The 24,062-nt window shown below is 43.6% G+C and overlaps 1 protein-coding gene across 4 annotated transcripts in view; it reads left to right on the top strand.

Annotated features, from left to right (window-relative positions):
- The window catches only part of LOC119160826 (TBC domain-containing protein kinase-like protein), a 146,235-nt gene that overhangs the window by 109,890 nt on the left and 12,283 nt on the right, over positions 1–24,062 (top strand). For 3 of the 4 annotated variants that reach the window (XM_075880743.1, XM_075880744.1, XM_037413074.2), the window contains 8 exons: positions 1,109–1,171; positions 1,237–1,414; positions 1,992–2,075; positions 2,134–2,219; positions 2,274–2,310; positions 2,370–2,531; positions 10,214–10,326; positions 20,762–20,907. In XM_075880743.1, coding sequence (XP_075736858.1) covers positions 1,109–1,171; positions 1,237–1,414; positions 1,992–2,075; positions 2,134–2,219; positions 2,274–2,310; positions 2,370–2,531; positions 10,214–10,326; positions 20,762–20,907 — 869 coding nt within the window. Of the gene's footprint in view, positions 1–1,108; positions 1,172–1,236; positions 1,415–1,991; positions 2,076–2,133; positions 2,220–2,273; positions 2,311–2,369; positions 2,532–10,213; positions 10,327–11,348; positions 11,448–20,761; positions 20,908–24,062 lie in introns of those variants that run through there. The other variant, XR_012887714.1, reaches the window with a different exon arrangement.

Genomic DNA, 24,062 nt, shown 5'->3' with positions numbered 1-24,062 from the left:
CAAACCAACTCACCCAACTTTCCATACTATTGCAGAATGAATATTATATACCTTTATAGACCTGACTAAAGAATGTCTCAGTGTGCTTGAATTTACATGGCTTCATTTCTCTACTTTTTAAATCCAACAAACATAGTTTCTATGCAACAAATTTTTCCTTTGATTTTATATCAGCTCTATATGAACTGTGGCAAAAACAGTGGACTTATTCAGACTACGTGGTACATACAAATGCAGCTAGTTAAAGCTGGCAATTCACTTTTGGTACACTTTCACGAGACTCAAACAAAACAGATCTGTTCCACTCACATAATTTAGAACATCCTGACCTGCAGAGTTTTAACAACATCGCGCGACTGCCAACAGGCCGGCGTGTCATTGACTCCCTTATCTCTGCACGAAGCGGCAAAAATAAGCATGTGCCGACAACATTGTGGGGAAGTATGTTATGCGTTGCTTTATTGATCTGCGGTTGATTTTTCATGCATACTGCTTTGATGAATTCATTGATGCACCAGTCAAGCTTTTGCAAGGTGTCTCTGGAAAACACCAAAGTAAGCATCATCATCATAATCATGATTGGGATAATTTGGCATTTTATTTGCTCTAAGATTTTTGCAGGTGAAGTCAAGAACGTCTCATTACACAATGTGCCCCCCCCCTCCACACACACTCCAACTATGAAATCTCATGACCTTCGTCAAAATTTCACCCCCCCCCAGACAAATCCTGGGTGTGCTACTGTCTCATACCAAGACTGTACAAGCCAAACTCTATAATGTTTTAGTACATTCGGATTGTACGTTTTCTTCCCATGTCGTTGTGGAATACATATGAAGGAGGTTCTACTTTATATGGTGGTCACAGCTCCAAGACTGAAGAAGAAATGTTTGTCAGGTGTCGAAAGATTTGGGATGAGTACGCATATGTACTTAAAGCCACTAGTGACAAACACAGCGTGCGAAGTTTGTGTTAGTTTACTATGCTAAATAAGCAAGATGAATTCAGCAGGTCGTGGAATAGCCTCGGTAATTTTCTAGAACTGTGCATGCTTGAACCCTTGCCTGAGAACCACTTTCTCACTAACGTTCATTTCTGTTCTGTGCAGGGGGACCTAATACGAGAGTACGAAGCCATTGACAAAGAAACGCCTACTCCAACTGACAGACAGGTATGACTATGCCTGCACAGGTTAATAATGTAATCTGTATGTAATTTTTGTGGAAATTGTTGCAGATAGAAGTGGACATTCCCAGATGTCATCAATATGATGAGCTCTTGTCATCCCCCACTGCTCATGCCAAGTTCAAGCGCCTTCTGAAGGCTTGGGTTGTAAGCCATCCGCACTACGTTTACTGGCAAGGCTTGGATTCATTGTGCGCACCATTTCTACGTCTGAATTTCAATGACGAAGGTGATTATGCTTGGACACGGACCCTTAAATGCGTCTTGTGAAAATTCCTAAACAAACGTTGTGGGTTCAAGTCGACGTTTTTGACTAGTTGACTTGTCTTATTTAAGGCTAAATCACATATGACATGATGCCAACAGGCAGAAAAAGAGAGTTCCACACTCGCCATCATGGCTACTAGCAGCACTGACTAACCCTCCCAGGTTCAAATGCACTCCCCATAAACTGGGTGGGGGATAGCCGCCATGGTAGCTCAGTTGGTAGAGCATCGGAAGCGTTAATTGAAGGTCGCATTGGTTCCTACCAGTGCCAAGTTATGTTTTTGTTTACTTTTCCTTCTTCACATTCAGGTTACAGCTACTGCTGATAACATCCCCTGTACTTTCCTTGGCATCATTTTCTATTAGTTTTCATAATATTGGGTAATTGAGAAAACTAGCCTTTAAATATCCACAAACCTTGAACTAGACATGTCCACTTGTTAAAATGTCCGTTTGAGTACACAACCCGTTTCCTGGTCTTTCCATCACAAGCTTCCATCTTGCTGTTCCTGCCATCACGTGAGTCTTGTTTGCTGCAGCTTCTGCGTATGCGTGCTTGTCCACATTCATCTCGAGGTACCTTTACGACTTCTTTCTTCAAGACAACTCCCAAGTTATCAAAGGCAAGAAATGCTCGACTTTTCTTCAGTGGCCCTTTATAACGAGTATGCTTTCTTGCAGAGTACCTGGCTGTATTTTCTCATTTGGTTGCCTTTCATGATCCAGAGCTGACAAACCATTTGGATAGTATTGGATTTCTTCCTGAGGTAGGCCCCTTGTTAGCATCCTCGATAGCTTTGAAAGTTTCCTTTCTCTTGCAGCTCTACTCCATTCCTTGGTTTTTGACCATGTACACACGTAAGTTTTGCTTGCTAGGTTATTTGAGCCAGCCAAGTGACCTATTGGTTTCCAAACAGATGTGTTTCCCTTGCACAAGATATTCCACCTTTGGGACACGCTCCTGCTCGGCCGAGACAGCTTCCCACTCTGTGTGGGCGTGGCCATTCTGCAGCAGCTTCGTGCAGATCTGCTATCGTTTGGCTTCAATGAGTGTATTTTGCTCTTCTCAGACATGCCTGGTAAGCGGTCATCCCTTTTTTGGGCAAAATCGATGTGTGTTTACCAGAGTACTGATGGGTTTGGGTATCTTAGGGTATCTACTGCCAATCTTTAAAACCTGAAAAACCTGGCAAGGTCATGGAGACTGAGAGCAAGCAGCCTGTGCGACCATATTGAAAATAGACATTACCGTTCATTACTTCTTAAAAAAGGTGCTCCTTTGGCTGCAACTACAGTGATTCACTAAACAGAAGCTAAAAAAAAAAAAAAACTTGGGCAGTGCATAACCATTGCTTCTACAGATCACCCAGCCTGACCCACTTTCCAAGCACAACATTGCTCATGTCGATCAGTTTGTGCATGTTTGTTTTGGCCACAATCTCAGGTTAGGCTAGAAGGGCCATAAGCAGAGGCTTGCCATGCAATGCAAGGGCAAACATTTTCAGCTAGAGCTATAACTGATAGCTCGCGTTTCAAGTGTAGTGAGGGGCAACTGCAGTGAAAATTATTATTTTGAATTTTCAAAAATAGGTAATTAAATATTTGATTTCTCTTTAGTATCATGTCTATAGCACATTACATAAACAAAGGGAGCACGGTGTCGTCAGAGATTAATCTACGGAATCCAGGAAGCTGTGGCCTCCTCCTCATACAACCATGTTGCTGCCCCACCGACTGTTGCGGACGGACAGAATCCTCCGGGCTGCCACATGTTCGTCAGCATTCTAAACGCAACCCCCAGCTTTCTTTCAGCTTTCACCAGAAGCATCAGAGCAATTGCACACTAAGCGTCGGAGCCCATAAAAATAAAATGCGAACATAAGTTCCCACCGGGTGAAAAAACTGCCTGACCGACATGGAACGCACAGCACTGTCACAACAAAATTTGAATAAGAAGCCTTTTTAGAGCCTTTTTTATACATTCTTTTGGGTTACTACTAGAACTACACTTGCAGGGTACCCGCTACGCCATAAATAATATTTTTATGTTGTAGGCAGGCATCCACTATGCCATTCTTCGTCATTCTTCGGAGAACTGTAGTTACCACTACACACTAGGAATTTTGTGCAATTTTTTTATGCTATAGCTAGTGACGATGAAGAATTATGACTAATGCTATATTAATGGGTTGAACTAGCAATAAACTTTGGCTAGTTGGTGGTTCGTCATCAAGTAGAAAAAAACAATGCTTCAAATGCATGAGGACCAAAATAAAGACACAACATTGTGTCTTCATTTTTGTTCTTGTTCATTTTTGGTGCTGTTTTTTTCTACCTAATGATGTAATGGATTGAAGAATTCGATGGCCCACTTGTTACATGATTCACATTGTGTGTTGTCTGGTTGTTTCTTGGCTGTTTTAAAATGCTTCATTACACACAATAACTCTTTTATTACGATGCGATAACAGTTATTTTTCATGTCTTGGAAAGATAGTTTTTGCTAGTTTGGAAAGTATCCTAGTACGCTTTGTAGCATACCAAATTTTGCACAATGAAATGCTCTTTCCAAAAAATGTGTGCTGTAGAGCAATAAAAATATTTTAAGATGAATTAATATCTGAGAAGTATGTAATTTGTGGTTATCAGCTGGTAAACAGAACAGTAAAAAAGGAAGAAAATTCAGAATATACATTTTGCAGGTAAATGACCCAGGAACCGTATAGAAACTAATCAATCTTGTGCAAAATGTTTCTATTTACATAGACAAAGAAAATCGGAACCGAGGTGCTACTTCATTGCTCGTGCTATGTGGTAAAGCATAGCTTGGTTTTCGTAAAACATAATTGAACTAGTACACTTTTCTCAGTAGTTTTTTGGGGGGTTTTTTTGCCATAAGAGCCTGCTGGTGTTTCAGTATAGATCGATGCCCGTGATGTGAATAATTCATCTATAAAGCAGATGTTCACTGGACTACTATATCATCGTGCGTAGCCTTTTTACATGAGCCACCTCACTCTGCATAGGTTGATGTTCCAATATATGCATCCAAGCATTTTTTTTTTGTATTTTCGCATACTTTATTGAAAAAGTTAGCACTATCGTGCACAGTTCTAAAACGTTTTGCGCTGCTCTATAGTCAGGACCAAGATGTGATCCGGTGGCCTTGTTGTAAGAAGAAGCTCTGCAGTCTGCGCCAGCGCAACATGCCTCAGCGGCGTGTGGACCTCACACGTAACCAGAGGAGCTGTAAGATTGTGCACAAAGGTCAGCAGCTAAGCACTTGTAGCGGAGGAGGCGACTTGAGGCCGTAAACTAAACAAACCCATGAACGACTGCTGATGTATCAGGCTGACGCAAAGCATCGTCGCCATAAAACTTGAAGCTGAGGTGCTGTTATCATTAGACTAAGCTCATTCTCACTCAATTCAAGTGTAGTTGCTAGGCACTTTTGAGCGCTGCTCCTTTCTGTGCAGCGCAGGTGCGCACTCATGCATGTGTGACGACAATGCCATAGGAGTGAATAACACTAGATGTGGTTCTTAGGTGTGATTACAGTACAAGTGAAACCAAAGCTGCTGGAAGCTGGCTGAGGTCACCTCCACACTTTAGACATGCAGCGGACCTTCAGAAGTATTTTTTTGTAGAAGAAATTTTTCCTGACTTCTAGCAACAGTTCTGTATTAAATAGCTGGCATAAATTTCTGGCAAATATTGCTCAACACTGTCAGGTTGGGAACCTGACCGCATAGTTTGATATTTGACTTGCAAAGGTTCTTTTCATTACAGGACTTCGATGTTACTGTAGCATAAGCACGAGGGGCACGAATTTGTCAAGTTCGCTATTCTAGTGCATTTTCCCATCAATACACACGCATTAGTTCGCACAAAGGTCTCTGAAAAATCACTATGTTGCCAAAACGGGCAAATTCAAATTGATTCTAAATGTCAAGTGGCTGAATCAACTACTAGAACGAGTTGGGTACACTTGAAAAAACTCAGCATGTCAAAATCTACGATCAGTGGTGATCGATTTGAATAGGTGTGGTAATGAAAGAGTTAACACGATTCCTTTCTTAACATCAGGCCTTCCTAGGGTGAGTTTGCAATGAAGTTCAAGCACCAAAGTAGCTCAGTGGTAGAATACTGAGCTGGCACGCAGGGAACTCAGCTCCGGATCCCAGTATTTCCTCAGTGTTTTTTATTTACTTTTATTTTTTTATTTATTTACAGAGTTCCTGCAACGCCATACTGGCATTACTGCAGGAGAGTTTACACACAAAATTTAATGTGGTTACTAACATTTCTGTGAATAGTGACGCTTTAAACATTCTGGAAAATAAAACAACATATAATAATTACAGCATGCAGTCAAAAAATATTTTAGTACAATATGACATGTGGCAAGCAGGTACTGAAAGTGAATAGGCATGTCACGATGTCACAACGATGAAAAAAAAGATCTGTTGTCACTCAAGTTTACGATATCTTCGGGAAGTTCGTTCCAGTCTCTAATTGTTTTTAATATGAAGGAGTTAGCAAAGTTGTTGTTTTGAATGCGTATTCTCGTATTTTATGTGTGTGTTGGCATCTTGTGGAACGATATATTGGTGCTAGTAGGTATTGTGGATTCTCAATTCCTGTTAGGTTATAGTGTATACTATGCAGAAGTTTTATTCCAAGTTTCCGTCTTCTAGATTGTAGAGTTTCCCAGCCTAATGTGGTCTTTATATCTGATATACTAGCAAATGGGTCGTAATTTTTGCTGACGAAACGGGCTGCCTGGTTTTGAATTTTTTCTATTGTTTCTGCAAGATACTTTTGAGCCGGGTCCTAGATAACACAAGCATATTCAAGTATAGACCTTACATGCAGGAAGTAGAGTTTCCTTTACCTCTTTTGTTGCACAATGAAAGTTTCTGCAAATAAAAAACATTTTACTAGCTTTTAAGATCATTTGGTTTATGTGCCTGTTTCAATAAAATGATTCTGTTAAATAAATTACTAAATATTTACACTCAGGTACTTTTTTAACTGGCTTTCATCAATACTGTATGTGTGCTGGATTTATGAAAGTTTTTTGCAAACCTGACGTGGTTACACTTTGAGACATTTAAGCACATATTCCACGTGGAGCACCAACGTGTTACTGTGTCTAAGTCATCTTGCAATAATTCAGTGTCTGCGATTTAAGTGATGCGATCGTAGATGATGGAATCATCTGCGAATAATTTTCTGCTAGATTTTGTGTTATCTGCTATATCATTTATGTAAATCAAGAATAACTGCAGACCCAGTACACTACCTTGTGACACACCTGGAGTCACGTTTAAATACGAAGACATTTTAGAATTGAAGACAACGCACTGTTTACGACCACTTAAGTGATTCCAGAGCCAGGTTTGCAGGTTGGCATTAATATTCATTGAAGCAGTTTAATTTGTAGCAGATTATGCGAGACCATATCAAATGCTTTGCAGAAATCGAGAAACAGTGCATCGACAATGTTGTTCCGATCAAGCGCAAACAATATTTCGTGCTGAAATAAAGTTGGTTGGGTCACGCGTGAACGACCCTGGTGAAATCCATGCTGGGAGTGAATGAAAAAAATGAGTAGATTCGAGATATTTGAACAATGCGCTCTAAATAATGTGTCCTAGCAATTTGCAACAGGTTGAAATCAAAGATATGGGACGATAATTTTGTACTTGTTTTTTGCTTCCTGCCTTGTGCACACAGGAACCACATTTGCTGTTTTCCAATGCCCTGGAATCACACCGGTGTCTATAGACAACTTGTACTTTATGCATAAATATTGTGCAATAATATTGTGACAATATTAAGTACATGAGATAATATACCATCAGGCCCCGTAGCCTTGGAGGTGTCAAGAGTACGCAGGAGACTATCCAAACCACTGTAGTCGATTTCAATTTCCGTCATTTCATTACCAATATTTTTAGAAGATAATACTGGTGAGTGTTCTGTCCTTGTTGAATACTCTGACTGAAAGTAGGCGTTGAATGGTTCAGCTTTTTCCGTTATAGTTTTTTCCTCAGTTAAGAGATCAGGGATAGCTGTGTCGTCTTTTCTGTTGTTCTTGACGTTTTTCCTAAAGAATTTTGGATTGTGCTTCAGATCTCTGTTTAGCTTCTCGAAGAAGACGAATTTCGCCTGTTTCAATTTTAACTTAACCTTATTGTTTACACTTTTCAGCTTTGTTTCATTTACTGCTATTTTGTTTTTAAGGAACTTTTTGTGGGCATTACCTGCTTTTCTAACAAATTTGCGTATCTCTGAGTTGAACCAGGGTTTGTGTCTCTTTCTGCACCCTAGACACCTCCGAGGTACGTGCATATTCACCAGCTCTGTAATCTTGTGATGGAAAATTTGCCACAATTCACTTGTGCCACATGACTCCGATATGCATAAAAAAGTGGGATAATACAAGACCAGCACTTCAGAAATAGCGTCAAAGTCTCCTGTGTCATACATGAAAACATTGCGAGGGGGTCGCTTATATGCAGGTATTCTAGAAACGTTTAATTCCGCAACAACAGAACTATGATCACTAATTGCTGGACATACATTTCTGGGAACAATAATGTTTTCATCATTGCTTAGTAAAAGATCCAGTGATGCGTTAAACTGTGTTGGTTCGTTCACATATTGCTGTAGTCCGTAGACGCGCATGAGTTATGAAAAGACAGAACAATTCGGAGTTTTCTGTGGGGGTACATAATCGCAATCTCATTTCATATCAGGCAGATTGAAATCCCCTCCCAGTATTACGCATTCAGTTATTTGTGATAACATGTCCGAAAGCTGAAGTAATGCTTTACTGTTATGGTCTGATGGGCGGTTAAATGATCTAAAAACGTTGCTGTTTCCCTGTGGAAATGGAACGCTGCACCATACTGATTCAGTTTTATAATGAAAAACAACTGCTTCACAAGGAAGGCTACTTGAAATTAATTGGTTTTTTTTTTTATTTTGCGCGATACTGGTTATGGGCTGTGGTGGCAGACAACTATGATGCAATCACCCTTGTTGTGATCTCATAAAATCTTTCACTGTAGCACGGTTCAGTCTTACCGGTGTTGTCCTTGGTCATTGTCTGGGCAAGGTCCATAAAATATGCGAATAGAAGTTTTGCTTTTTTTACTGACAAGTGTATTTTGAGGGTGTGCAATTTAGGCAGGGACACAAATCACTAGTAAAGTATATACAATAATCTAGGTCGAATGAGATACAATTTAATTCAATCCACATTCTAAGCTGCCTGGGCCACAGCCATATTGTCATTCTTAATGCGTATCATGCGCACCACTTGCAGTGGTGCGCATGATACGATGAAGAAGTGTTCATTTATCTCTGATTGTGTGAATGCACGAATATTCCAACATGCATTATGCATTAGAGCAGTGCTGAATGATGCAAATAAGGGCTGAGTGTGCAGCATGCCAGAGGACTTATCTCGTTTATCAATATGGGCATCACTGCTGTCTTCAGTTAAGCTGTGAACAAGAAAAATCTAGCTGCTGTGAACTTGTGACAAAGTGCTTCCCAAACAAATATCCACGCTTTTTTTAGTGCTGAACCCAAGCTATTGTGTTCTGTGACTGCGACGAGTGAATGTATATGTGCTGTGCCAAGCATGCATACTGAAAGTGTGCCTGCTAAGCCAGTGGCTATTGCACCTGATGGTAAGGAATCTTTAAATTCTGTTCTAGTCATAAATGTGTCACAGAAGCAGAAATTGTGTGGGGTCGGAGCACTATAGCGACCGATGCATTTTCTTTTTACCGCCTGATGGTTTGTTTCGAATGCACAGAGTTTTTCAAGTTGCTGTAATGGTCATGGAACTTCCTTTGAATCATTATGGAGAACCTGGAAAATTAAGGATTACAATAAATTCCAGACACTCTGCATAATCCCATAAAGTATCTCAAAGCAGGTGCCTAACATAATGTCCAAACAGCCAGTGCTGCTCGAAAACATTAAAGCTTCCACTGTCTCTGTGACTGAGATAGTAATACAGCGTTGTGTTAGAAGTGTTTGGCACCATGTACATTTTTACCCAAGTTTTTGATGTAATCACGAGTGTTATTATCACGCCTGTGCGCAAGCTGTGGGTTTACAGCGAGGCAGGCACAAGAATGCACAAAAATATGCCTGTCAAATAATAATGTCAGAATTTACAAAACATACAGGCATAAAAAGCCTTGATGAGAAACATTTAGAACCCAAATACAAAACATGAGCCTAGTTTGCGCATAGACAAAACAAAAAGCGTGAATGATACATGAGCATGACTATCTATAAAAAGTTCATTCCTGCAGCAACATGACTGACACCAGAAAAATTTTAGAGCTGCTGTTGTGAGCAAAATAAAAAAAATTCTTGACTGCACAATCATACAAAGTAAAGGAGTGAGCCAACAAATGAAAACAGAGTAAGTTGAATGAACAGGATAAAGGGTTTTGTCAAAGGCACCTTGTCATTCTTGGCTTGTTAGCTGTTGACAAGTCCTATGGTACCAGTACTTAGATCTGGAAAGGATACGAGCATGGCTCTTTGTAGCTACCCGAGTTTTCTTTTCAACTTTGTTTCAAGCTGTTCAGTGCATTTCTGTGCATTGTTAGGCACTTGTTTCAAGCTGTTCAGTGCATTTCTGTGCATTGTTAGGCACTTCCTGTCCCATTTGATTCTGCACACCCTGTGGTAGCACTCATCCCACGATTTGCTTTGTGTCCCACAGAGATAGATATACAGCGGTGTGTCGAGGATTCTATCCGTATCTTCTGCACTACGCCACAGAGCTCCACATTCAGAGCTCATGCAAGTCCCAGCGGCCAGCCCCAAGAGCCACTCGTAAGCAGCCTCAGTTACTCCTTGATGCTTATTTACATTTATTTGTTCAGGTTAAAGAGTGGGTATGCAAAGCTGCTTGAGCTACTCGGCTGCTAACCCGCAGGTCGAGGGATCAAATCCCGGCTGCGGCGGCTGCATTTTCGATGGAGGCAAAAATACTGTAGGCCCGTGTGCTCAGATTTGGGTGCACGCTAAAGAACCCCAGGTGGTCGAAATTTCCGGAGCTCGCCATTACGGCGTTTCTCATAATCATATGGTGGTTTTGAGATAATAGCGAAGTTGGGCTAGTTGGTGGTTCATACTTGGGAAATAAAAACAGCGCAAAAATATAGACAAGGACAGAGGAAGAGACGACACAGCACTGTGTCTTCTCTTCCTCTGTCGTCTCTTCCTCTGTCCTTGTCTATATTTTTGCGCTGAAATGTTGTAGGCCCGTGTGCTCAGATTTGGGTGCACGTTAAAGAACCCCAGGTGGTCGAAATTTCCGGAGCCCTCCACTACGGCGTCTCTCATAATCATATGGTGGTTTTGGGACGTTAAACCCCACAAATCAAATCAATATTTTTGCGCTGTTTTTATTTCCCAAGTGGTTTTGGGACGTTAAACCCCACATATCAATCAATCAAAGCTGTTTGAGCACTTTCTATTACAATGTGTGCTTTGCTCGTTCTTGCTCCATTCATCGGTACTACCAGACACACAGAAAGATCTTGCCGAAGTAGGTAGTAGGTTCTCAGGGCATGCAATAAGACAAATGGGCAAGAGGATAAAATAAAACAAAACACTGTTCATTGCTGCAATAGCTATAGCATGATCAAAGACTGAAGGGGTAGTTCACAACGAGAAACGTGTGGTAGCTCCACTACTATGAAACCTGAGAAACACGGCCATGCCCCATTGCCACTATTCGTGGTTCGCACACACGATGTGCGACGTATACTCTACTTTTTTGCTGCGCTTTATTGATTTAAGACAATTGAGATAAGCGTCATCTGCTGCATCAGGTTGTTATCCCCCTTCAGATCCTGTGATACAGTGCCAGTGAAGCATAGGGAGAGGCATTCGCTTGCTTGGCAAGGTGCCAAGCCGCAGTCAGCATCAACTTTTCAAAACCTCTATAGGTAATTATTACAACTATTTATTAACTGTAACAATTGCTGATTAGTTATCTCTGTTAAATATATTATTCTAGAGCATTCATTTAAACTTGTTTTTGCACATTGCTAGCCTTTTTATGGCCTGCATTGAGCGCTTTACTTTGAGCATGACCACACCACATGAGATGCGGGGATGAACGACTTGCTGAACCCCTCTGCACTTGAATAGTTCAATGCAGTTAAACCTGGATATAACAAAATCGACAAATTGCCAGATAACTTTGTTATAAAAAATTTTGTTATGTATATATTTGGTACAAAAATTCAAAAAATAAACGCACAATTTGAACAAAAGGAGAACTAAAGGCAGAGCTAACCCAAAACACCTGTATAGCGGTGAAAAACTGCGTTGTTATTGTAATAGAGATTATGTGGAGACTCTTAATGAGTGTTGGTGTGCCGCCATGTCCTATAACATGCCCTCGCACATCGTAACTTTTATGAGTGGGTAAAAACGCGTGAGCTCTGGTGCAGCAGAGATAAAATAAGCAGGCCCATCTCTCTTGCCTGGTGGGTACATACAATAACATCCCCCTGCTTGTTAGAACTACTTTAGAATGCTCAAGCAGTAGAGAAATTGCCCGCTTTGAGCTAGCATGAAAAAAATCCCGGGGGGAGGGGGGGAGTACTCCCTCGAGTAGCATCGGTCATGGCCTCCGAAATGGCAGATGCACAGTACATTTCTCTCTGGCCAGCCCTATCGCTGCGCTCGCCAGCAAAACCAGTGAGTATCACTTTGCGCGCCCGGCTACCGTAAGAGGGCGCATTGAGTGAGGCTTCCTGCGGCGGCTGAGACAATGGCATCCTGCAGAGCACACGGGATCCCAGCGTGCACATGGCTTTTTTTTTTTTTTTTCGCCTATGAGCAAGAATCACCGCCAGGATCTTCTGGCTGAACTGAAGGAAAGTATTTTGGGGGGGTACTGCATTGATTTTGGTCCAATTTCCAAAGAAAAGCATAGCAACTGCTACATTTTCCTTATAGTTAATTCTAAGGAGGCATCAATTCGTCTGTGATAGTATTACTTTTTTTTCATTACGGTCCGTTTGTTCTCGGCACTAAATACCTTGATATGAGAAATATAGACACATTCTTGTATTTTTCCTTTTCTCTGGAGGCTTGTATGTGGAAAAACTGGACTAATTATCGTCGTTGCATCGTATTGCTCTTCTATTCTGACTCATAACTTTACTATTATATTGCGTACGGATATTTAAGATGTGTTCAACCGAAGCGCAGTTACGCTCAAGATAACTCGGTCCTGGGTCATGTCATTGAAATAACGTACATGCAAAGCAATTTGGCGGGAATATTGTATAAGGCTTCGATTAGCCGACCTACATTCACTCCCCACGTCTTTCACATTAATAGCGCCTGAATTGTCATTGTCTCCTTTTTCGTAATCTGAATTTTAATTATGTTTCGGTAGCATAATGGCAATATCAGTGTCGTGTTCACCTACTGTATTCTCAACTGCATCCAAATCAAAGGGTCACACATGTAGCATAACAGCATATTTCTAATGAAAGTTAAGTATTCACCGAGGTAGGCTACTAAAGAAAGAAAAAAGCAAAATGTCACTGCAATACCTCAGTGTTTCATAACAGGTACATCAAACACTGAACGCATGTTGCGTACTAGTTGAACAAGCAAAACATTTTAATGTTCGTTCTTACATTGCCCAATGTATCCACTGAACACTGTAAAATTCAGTGTAAATAGGTGACCATAAGTGACAAAAACGTGCCTGTAACCAGCCCGTAGTCGTCGCAGAACCAGCAACATTCACTCTAGACATGGTCTAGATTTATGGTGACTGCCTGCCTTTTCATCCCTGTGTGCTGTTTCTGCGGCTCGATGGGAGAATTATCGAAACGGCGTTACAATGAAAAGCAGCGCCTGTTTTATGAAAGAAAAGAAAGAACAACCCCTTTCATTGAGTGTAACTTGTGAGTGTAAAACGCGGCACTCATCTGACTTCGCTTGTTGATCGGGTTGTCATTTTTTTTCTTCGCCACTGCCCTCCATACTATACAGCCTGCATACTTCAAAGTACAGTAAGTTTCCAGCACATGAGGATCTCTTTCAGAGGCATCGCAATTATAAGTACCCTAATATGGGCGGCACAAATCCAGCAAAAAAAGCCCATTTGATAATATTGTAGTGGAGCATACACACCAACGCGTATGCGCCTTCGGAAGACAAAGAAAAGCCCGTGTTCTGATTGCGCGAGAACCTGTGCCGCCTTTGCCAGACTTGCTGTTCGCCCATTTTCCGTCGGGACCTCGTTGCCACTCCTCTGTTCGAATAAACATCATCGAATTTAGTGGAGGCTGCTGCTGCTGAAATCCCTAAGCAGATCTGGAGCTCCGCTCTCGCAAGTTGGCCGAAAGACCACTGTACAACATGACTGACGCAGTCGCCAACCAGCCCATCCCAGCACAGCCAGCACCATCGGCTGCCCCGTCGACCTGCCCCGGTGCTACCCGTCAGCGGGACCCACCAATCTTCAGCGACAGTGGTGAGCAAGACGTCAAAGACTGGCTCTCCTTGTACGAACGCGTGAGTGCCAGCAACAAATGGGACAACGACTCTAAGCTTGCCTATGTTATCTTTTACTTGGCTGACGTCGCCAAGCTATGGTTCACCAACCGCGAAACCGCCATCGCCAGCTGGTCCACCTTTAAGACCCTCGTGACCGAAGCGTTCGGCCGACCAGAGGCCCGCAAACTTCGCGCTGACCAGCGTCTGCGCCACCGAGCCCAGCAGCCTGGCGAGACCTTTACTAGCTATATTGAGGATGTGCTCGACCTCTGCAGGCGTGTCAACTCATCCATGCCTGAAGAAGAGAAAATTCGACATATTCTCAAAGGCATCGAGGATGGCGCATTCCAGATGTTGCTGGCGAAAAGCCCGACCACGGTGGCAGTCCTCGTAAGCCTGTGCCAGAGCTTCATGAATTGCGTCGTCAGCGTTCCATCGCCCGACAGAGTGTCCTGTCCCATCACCAGATTCGATCTCGGCCGTCGCACTCGCAAATGGAAACGTTCACCAAGAAACTCTGTCGAACCAGATTAAAGACTTCATCAGGGAGGAAGTCGCCCGACAGCTCTCCCTGCTGCCGCATAGCGACGCGCCCACGACAAACCTCCCTTCGAATATGCAGCAGGCCATACGCACTGAAATTTGCAATGCCCTTCCTACAGTTCCGGCCTCTTACCCATGCACTTCGGTGCCATCTGATCTCTCAACTGCTGGCTACGCACCAACTGCGCCGCCTTCACCTCTCAGCTACGCAGCTGTGGTCGCGCGGCCCCCACCGCATCCAGTCGCCTTATCGGCTCCACCTGCTCCGGCCTCGCCTCCAGTTTACAGGCCCCCACCTCGCTTTTTCCGTCCATCTGATGAGTGGCACACCCGAGACAATCGTCCCATCTGCTTCGCGTGTGGCATCGCTGGCCACATTGCACGCTTCTGCCACCGCCGTTCCACACCTGCGCACGCATACTTCGGAGCTCCTACCTACGCACCGCAGCAGACCACCACGTCTGCATATGAACAGAGGTACTCCGACTCGGATCGCCACCCGTTGACTACTCGTTTCCCATCACCTCGTCGCCGATCGCCATCGCCTATGCGTCGTCGACCACCTCCTGAGGAGGGAAACTAATCAGTGCAGTTCCGGAAGCAAGAACTGCACCTTGTGCGCAATTCCCAAGGCCTCCATTTTCGCCGCAAAATGTTGTTGATGTCGATGTTGAGGGAGTCGCCACATTAGCGTTAATTGATACCGGGGCCGCCGTTTCTGTGATGAAAGCAAAATTTTGTAGGAAACTGAAGAAAGTGACCACATCTCTCAGTGGCTTGGTGCTGTCCACGGCTAGTGCGCAACGCATTCATTCCTCGGCTGTGTGTACAGCACGCGTCGTCATTCGAGACGTTTTGTACGTCGTACAGTTTTTTGTTCTACCATCTTGCTCTCATGACCTTATCCTGGGTTGGGATTTCTTATCACGTCATGAAGCTATCATCGATTGTTCCCGTGCCGAAGTGTCCCTTGTGCCAACATGTGAATTTCCACCACCCGACCGCTCTCCTCTGCTCTGCAAACTCATCGCTGATGACGACATCACCTTGCCTTCTGAAGCTTCGATCCCTATTAGCCTTTCATGTGTGGCGCAACCTGACGGCACAGTGGTGTTTACGCCATCTCCGGTTTTTACTGAACGCAAGGTCATCGTTCTCCCATTTGCTGTTCTTACAATTGCGTCTGGTTTAACCGTAATGCTGGTCACCAACCACTGCAACTACCCCATTGGCTTACTTCGTGGTGAAACGTTAGGATTTGTACAACCTGTCGACCATATCGATGATATTATTCTTCCCGACGAAACGCCATGTCACATTGCTGCAATCACTCATGCGTCTGAGCCATCAAGTTCGTCAGCCTTCGACAATGCTATTGACGCAGACCTTCCCCTCTCGCATCGCCGCCAACTTGTTGCTCTCCTTAACAAGTTTCGTTCTTCTTTCGACTTTCAAGAACCTGCTTTGGGCCGCACCACGACTTTCACTCATACTATTGACACCGGCTCACATTCGCCTCTGCAACAGCGTCCTTACCGCGTTTCCGCCGAAGAGCGCCGCGTCATTACGGAGCAAGTAGATGACATGCTTAAACGTGGAGTCATACAGCCTTCTCAAAGCGCTTAGTCATCACCTGTGGTTCTGGTCAAGAAAAAAGATGGCACCGTACGATTTTGCGTGGACTATCGCCGCTTAAACAATATTACGAAAAAAGATGTCTACCCGCTACCACGAATAGACGATGCTTTTGACTGTTTACAAGAGGCCGAGTACTTTACATCTTTGGATCTGCGTTGTGGGTATTGGCAGGTGCCAATGGCTGAATGTGATCGCCCTAAAACAGCCTTTGTAACGCCGGATGGCCTATATGAGTTCAAAGTCATGCCATTTGGGCTCTGCAACGCGCCTGCCACATTTGAGCGCATGATCGACACCATCTTGCGTGCCCACAAGTGGAAAACCTGCTCATGTTGCCTAAACGACATCATAGTCTTTTCATCTGATTTCCTGACACATCTTGCTCGCCTCCATGAGATTCTGACGTGTCTAACTTCTGCAGGCCTCCAACTTAACTCCAAAAAGTGCCATTTCGCAGCACGAAAACTAACCATCTTGGGACATGTCATCACAAGAGACGGTGTTCTTCCAGATCCCGATAAGCTTCGAGCTGTCGCTGACTTTCCGTTGCCCACATCACTGAAAGCCCTCAGAAGTTTCGTCGGTCTCTGCTCCTACTTTCGTCGCTTCGTGCGCAACTTCGCGTCCATCATCGCACCTCTCACGAGTCTGCTTTCCAACAGCAAAGGCATATCTGCATGGTCACGTGCATGTGATGACGCATTTCGCCAGCTGCGCCGCCTGCTGACCTCACCACCTATTCTTCGTCACTTCGACCCTGCTGCGGCCACAGAAATTCACACCGATGCAAGTGGCATCGGTCTTGGTGCAGTTTTGGCACAACGGAAAGGCACCCAAGCTGAATACGTAGTCGCCTATGCAAGTCGCGCTCTCAAGAAGGCTGAATTGAATTACTCCGTGACAGAGAAGGCGTGTTTGGCCATAATCTGGGCGTTGACGAAGTTTCGCCCGTACCTTTACGGCCGTCCTTTCGACGTGGTCACAGACCACCACGCTCTATGTTGGCTGTCCACCTTGAAAGACCCGTCCGGACGCCTGGGGCGTTGGGCACTTCGATTGCAAGAATACGACATCCGTGTCGTATATCGTTCCGGTCGCAAGCATGCGGATGCCGATGCACTTTCGCGATCGCCATTAACACCAGATGTGGCTTCTCTGGCTCCGCCTTTTACCACCTTGTCACCACTCGACACGACTGAAATGCTTTCGGAGCAGCGTAAAGACCCATACCTTGCCTTGTTAGTCGACTACCTTACCGATCCGTCTGCTGTCCCTTCCATGAGAGCGCTACGCCGGCAAGCAGCCCACTTTTCCTTACGAGACAACATTCTGTACCGCCGCAACTACATGCCTGGTGGTCGGAAGTGGCTCCTTGCTGTCCCAACTCATATGCGCTCTGACATCTGCATGAATTTCCATGCAGATCCCCAAAGTGCTCACACAGGTGTCCTGAAAACCTACAAAAGGCTGCGCCAACGCTATTACTGGCGAGGAATGTATCGCTTTGTGCAGAAATACGTTCAGTTTTGCACCACTTGCCAACAGAACAAAAACACCTTCGCGGCACCTTACTGCCATGTTACAGCCGCTACCGTGCCCGGCTCGCCCATTCGACCGCGTGGGTATAGACCGCTATGGCCCCCTCCCATATAGTAGCTCAGGAAACCGGTGGATTATTGTCGGAGTCGATCATCTGACACGCTATGCTGAGACTGCAGCTCTACCGGCAGGGACCGCCCACGAAGTTGCACTCTTCATTCTCCGCAGCTTCATTCTACGCCATGGTGCTCCGCGGGAATTACTCAGTGATAGGGGTCGAGTGTTCCTGTCAGAGGTCATCCAAGCTATCCTCGCTTAATGCAACATTATCCACCGGAAATCTACCGCATACCATCCACAGACAAATGGTCTTACTGAGCGGTTCAACCGCACACTTGGCGACATGCTGAGGATGTACACCTCCTCCAACCACACTAACTGGGACGCTGTATTGCCCTTTGTTACCTTCGCTTATAACACCGTGACGCAAGCGACTACCGGTTTTTCCCCGTTTTTTCTGTTGTACGGCCGCGAACCTTCCCACCCACTCGACACTATACTACCGTACCGCCCTGATGCATCTGAGTGCTCCCCGCTTTCGGAAGTCGCCAGATACGCTGAAGACTGCCGTCAGTTGGCTCGGTCTCTGACAAGTGAGGCTCAAGGTCTACAAAAGACTCGACACGACGACGCTCACCGCATAGCTCCTACATTTCGTGCTGGCTCCCTTGTGTGGCTTTGGGTGCCCCCGCATGTTCCTGGCCTGTCTTCTAAACTTCTGGCCCGGTACCATTGTCATTGACGCGACCTCCCCGGTGAATTACATCATCGAGCCATTAACACAATCACCAGATTTGCGCCGTTGGGCGGGCGGGCGGGCGAGCGGAATATGCTTAGAAGAATACCTCTTCTAAACATATTCAATATAATGAGCTTTTACTGTACTTTAGCCAACATCTCCGAAAACCTGACAGCTATCCTGCTTCTCCACACATTTAGCAATAGAATTGCACTGGAGGAAGGAGTCGGAAACTATATGACCTTGCTGGTGCTGTTCACTGCATGCCAGGAAGAAAATACAGGAATAGAGAATATCTTTTTCTTAAATTTGTAGATGACATAGTGCTCTTTAACAATGAAGGTAAAAACTGTGTCAAACGATTAAGGACACCCTGAAATGGTTTTCTTTAATTTTTGTCAGCGTTGAGGCTAGTGCATCATTAAACCATTTGCACCAGAAATTCAGTAACATGCCGTGTACCAAGGTCGTTGCAGATGATTATATTATATTCTCCTTTTGACCTCTGCCTGGCCTCCTCAACTCATGAGGCAAAGTGGCATCGCTGGCGATCACAGAGCTTTCATGAGCATGCTCGGCGTTTTGAGCTTTTACCAGTCTAGATCTCCGAGATGGCACGCCGATAGGTTGCACGCAGTCTCGGAGGCCATCACATAGTTCGCCTGGCAGCATGCATGCCGTCTGGTAACAGAGAGGAAGATCGCGGAGTGCTTCATATCAGCTTCGACAGGTGCCGCCATGCTACCAGCAGATCTTACTTCTGTGCATTCTACAGCCCAAGACAGCCAATTAAATCAGCAGCCGTGATGGCGTGGCTGCTAACATGCTCTGGCCTCGTCTAGTGACTAGAGCATGCGCTCTGTAAATGGACAGTTGAAAACGTGTTTGGCAGAGTCGCAAATAACTGCAGTAATTCGCAGCTTTAAAGCAGTGTAATGAATTACACAGTTTGCGCAGAGAGCTCAAATCAGTCTCTAAATAACCCCTGTGGCTTGGTCTACAAGCCCAAAGTGTTTGTACAAGATTGACAAAACCGTTTCAGGATCTCTTTAAGGCTTGAAACAGGAAAGTAATAAAGGAGAGCTAATTATAAGTATGCTGAAGACAGAGGCAGCAATTGACAGTTGGGTAAAAAAGAATCATTGTTGACTATTGGCGACCGTCTCTTAGAATGTATAAGAGTGTGTATAGCTAGACTGACAGGGTTGCTGACTCGTCTAGAACTATGACAAGCTGGAGAGGATACAACAGGCATTCCCAAATTATGACAGGCTATTCGTCATTGTCTCAAAATTGCATACGAAGCGGTCTAGTGGTTATGGTGCTCAACTGCTGACCCAAAGCTCACGGAATGAAATTTGAGGCACTTTTTTGATGAAGCGTAAAATGCTCGAGTACCCTGTACTTAGATTTTTAGGTGCACATTAAAGAATCCCAGGTGTTCGAAATTTTTGGAGCCCTCCACTACGGCCTTTCTTTTAATCATATCTTGATTTTGGGACATTAGGCCTCGTATGTAAAAACGTTTTAATAGTGCTAGTTCTAACACATAGGGCTTGAACATTGAGGATAATGAAGAAATACTTGAAAAAGAGTGCCGATTTCTTTCAGTCATTTCACCAGACATGCCACATGCCTCTCCTACCCACTTAGTATTTTCCTTTTCAGACATTTGAAAATTGTGTAGTCTTTTTTACCAAGTGTTTTTGACATTTGGAACAGCTTAGATTGTTCTTTGCCGGAAAAACCACATGAAGATTTTGTAGAAGCATTGCCCAAATATGTTTTATGATACCTTCAAAAGGCACTGTATGAATGTTATTTGGTCTACTGATGTACCCCCTGCTATTACTTGTCTATCAGTACAGCAGTACCTGAAAATAATAAAAACTATTTAATTATTAAAATAATGATTGTGTAGCGAGTAGTAGAATGAGAAATGATGGATGTAACATTAAGAGATTGAAAGACAAAAGAGTTGACCAGAGGGGAAATTTTCTAGTTAGCATCAGGTGCAAGTAGGAGAGACATCTGGCAGTCAGTCAGAGCAACGGAATAAACACCTAGGGATGGCAAGTGCAGTGGGAATCCATGGCACCTCAAATAAAGCTTCTTCTTTTAACCATTGCAGTGTTTCACGTTATACTAGTAAGATGAATTCGCATAGTTTTAACGTACATGCCCAGGTGCCTATTAAGTGAGCACTGTTTGCAGGGCATGACCATGGTGCCCTTGGAGGACCTGAAGGTGGAGCTCTGCCCACGCATCTCCCCTCATGACCTTTTAGCTCTGCTTCAGGTGTCTCGAAAGGACAGCTGTAAAATGCCTCTTCTGGTCATCGATGTACGTCCCTTCGAGGAGTATCCTTTGGGCTTTCAGTGGAAAGTGCAACTCAAAACTCATTAAAGCAGGCACATCTGCCATAAAAATACTTTGTTATATTCAGAAACTCGTTATAAATGTTTATTCATTACACGGTATCTATGACAAAGCTATTCTTCAACTACTTCATTATACGTATCTGTCTTTATTATATCAAGGTTTAAGTACACTCCGACCTCAGTATAATGAATCATCGGTTGTAACAAGTAGATGAAGAATACTGTGTAATAAATACACAGGCATGTTACTCCTATAGTTTGAGATGTCTGCCCGATATTTACTCATTCTTGCCTGTTTTCTCTGTTGATTAAGACCAAGAAAGGATGCTTAATTCCAAGCACTGTTCACCTCCTTCTCATGCTTACCCATACAAAAAGCAAGCTTTTCTGAGCATTTTTGTTTTAGCACATTCATTACAAAACTTGTTTTGATTCACACTCAATTGATGGGGGAATGATGGAGCTTTGCACCCTCCCAATGGATAGACATGCCTATGCATAATTACTTCTTTATTTATCGTTAGGGAATGTTGAATCGTTAGGGAATGTTGAAGAAGTATAGCTCACTTTTCATTTGCACATATGGAAATGCATTTGTTGCTCACTGTTTTTATTTTGCTCTTTTATATTTTATTCCTTCATCATTTATTTGCTATTGGCGTAGTGATCTCTGTGGGTTGTCTACGTAACAGAATTATCACTTTGCCTGAATGCTTTGGTAGAATTCCTTGAGTGACAAATATCTTCCTTCTCATTTTGACTCGGAACATAAGAGTGCTTGAGATGCAATGATGCTATTTAGCATCTGCTCAAAAAGGTCACCTTATTAAAATATGCACCCACTACGCTGTGTTTCTAGGGATGGGGGTTTCCTAGCTTCACCCATTATCTATGTCACAAAAAAAGTCATAGCTCTGCCACAAAGGCGAAGCAATGAATGTGATAGCAAGAAATCGGAAGGTAATGCTCAGAATGGAAAGCAGATCGAAACGTGCCCCACGTTTTTCACGCGCAAGTGACTCACGAAACGTACTCACAGGTACAGATGCACACAATTAAGCGTCTCAGTTGTTACTTCGCTGTGTCTGAAAAGCGCGTGCTTTTCACAAATGGGGACTGCAGTGATTGCAGTGACTCTGTGCACCTGGTAATACAACAGAATCGTTCCAGGTAAATCCGGATGCCAGCCAAGACGTACGATTCTCTCCACTGTGAGATAACGGCGCGCAAGAGTGTGTCGCCTCCCTCCTCTAAGTGGGGCAAAGTATGCGTGGGGGATGGGAGCATGCGCCGCCGCACGATGTGGTGACGTGCCCTCGTTCCACCATCTTGGTGGTAATGCTGAAAACATGATTTTTGCCCCCCAAGATGCCCCTCAGTAGCGGGAAGTGGTAGATATAAATAGCTTGCCATTTGAACGTCGGACGGGTTTCTCCGTGACTCAGATATTAACGCCTCACACTCACAATGCAGAGAATCCAAGTTCGATTCCGCGCGCCGGAGTCTTTTTCTGGATTTCTTTCTTGGGTCGAGAGATCGACACGTGTCCAAAAGTTGATATTTTAGATTTCATTGAGTATTTTATATTTCGTGCACCTCTCACCAGGTAGCCAGAAAGTCAACTTCGTTTTATGATTAACGGCATAACTTACGAGAAAAAAAACTATCAAACTTCACCAACACGGAGGCACCAATTTCGTCACCTGTCATTTTCGAAAACTGCAGACACTATAAAAAAACAAATATTTTTGTTTCAAGGAAGATATTTTTTACCTGAAATGTATGTCAAATGAAAAATGAATTCATACGGTTTCAAGTTTGCAGACCGAAAGAAAATAGCTTTTAAAAATGTCTAATTTTGCGACAATTTAAAATAAGTTACGTATTCCCCATTTTTTTTCTCCGAAAGTAATGCAAGCAGCGTTTTCAAACTTGACACGTTTTAAGAATATAGTGTGTTTATTAGGTACATAAATTATTGTCGCCGTAAGGCAAATGTAAATTTTTATATATTGCCTCAAAGTTCTCATTGTATTAGCAAAAGTGTACTCCACTGAAATTTGAATAATAAAAAAAACCCATCTTCGATTTTTCTTAAAATCTCGTAAATAGACAAGCAAAGGCCATCATACAGTAATATAGAAAAACATGTTGCATTATTTTGTTTTTAACGACAATATTCATAGTACAAATCGGAGCTTTTCGAGAATGCGCTGATAAGTTGAGAAATCTAGAAATCGGAACAGAAAAGCGGCAATGAGCTTCAAACGTGGGTAAACGTGACCACATTTGGGGAAGAAAGGCTGTTTTAGCGCTGTGACAAATACATACCCATGAAGGGGCATTTATGCTCCTGATAACACAGCTCTAATGAAGGAAATCTTCAACACTGTAACGCAGTTGCAAAACATCTGTCTATATTTGCAGATAAACTCAAACATGAAAATGTTCCAACGCAAGCGTTGGGTCTCGCTAGAAAGAGCATATGGGCTTGAAGTACCCTCACTAGTATTTTGGTGGTGAGTGCGTGAAACAAGAGATGCGCTCAAAATGGCTGCATCTTTTGCAGATCACATTTAGCAGTACGTGACACTAAAAACTAGACCACGATCAGTGCCCTCAGATGTGCTTAGCCAAATATGCCAAGAACGTATGCCTGGAACACGTGGCAACAATTTCTACTGACTCTTCTTAAACTGACGGAATGTTTCTAGCTCGTCTGCATTTGCACACAGCAGCTTGACATTCTTGAGCTTCGCGCTCATTTGCACCACCATTTGGGATGCTGACATAATCACAGCTGAGCTTGCCGCTCTGAGGTTGTAGAGCGTAGCCTGATGCTTTAGTAGGCCACCAACGCCATCACAAGAGTTCTTGCCATGTCCTGTGGCCAAAAAAATCCACTTCGTTGATATATGATCTTTCTGACATTACTGGAACAACTGGTGCTTGTTTTTGAAGTGACTGCTGGCACCATCAGAAACATAAATAACATGCATGTCAGGCTTAAGTTGTTCCTTCATATAGTTGTAGATTATTTGTAGAGCAAAACAGGTATGTGCAGCATCATGGCATGTGTCATCACTGATGACGGCAAAACTTTGAATTGATTGCTTCCTTGCGACGACACACGT

Source organism: Rhipicephalus microplus, chromosome X (assembly GCF_043290135.1).
Source record: "Rhipicephalus microplus isolate Deutch F79 chromosome X, USDA_Rmic, whole genome shotgun sequence".
NCBI lineage: Eukaryota > Metazoa > Arthropoda > Arachnida > Ixodida > Ixodidae > Rhipicephalus > Rhipicephalus microplus.
Note: the sequence above shows the minus strand (reverse complement) of the source record. Positions and strands in the feature narration are given on the sequence as shown.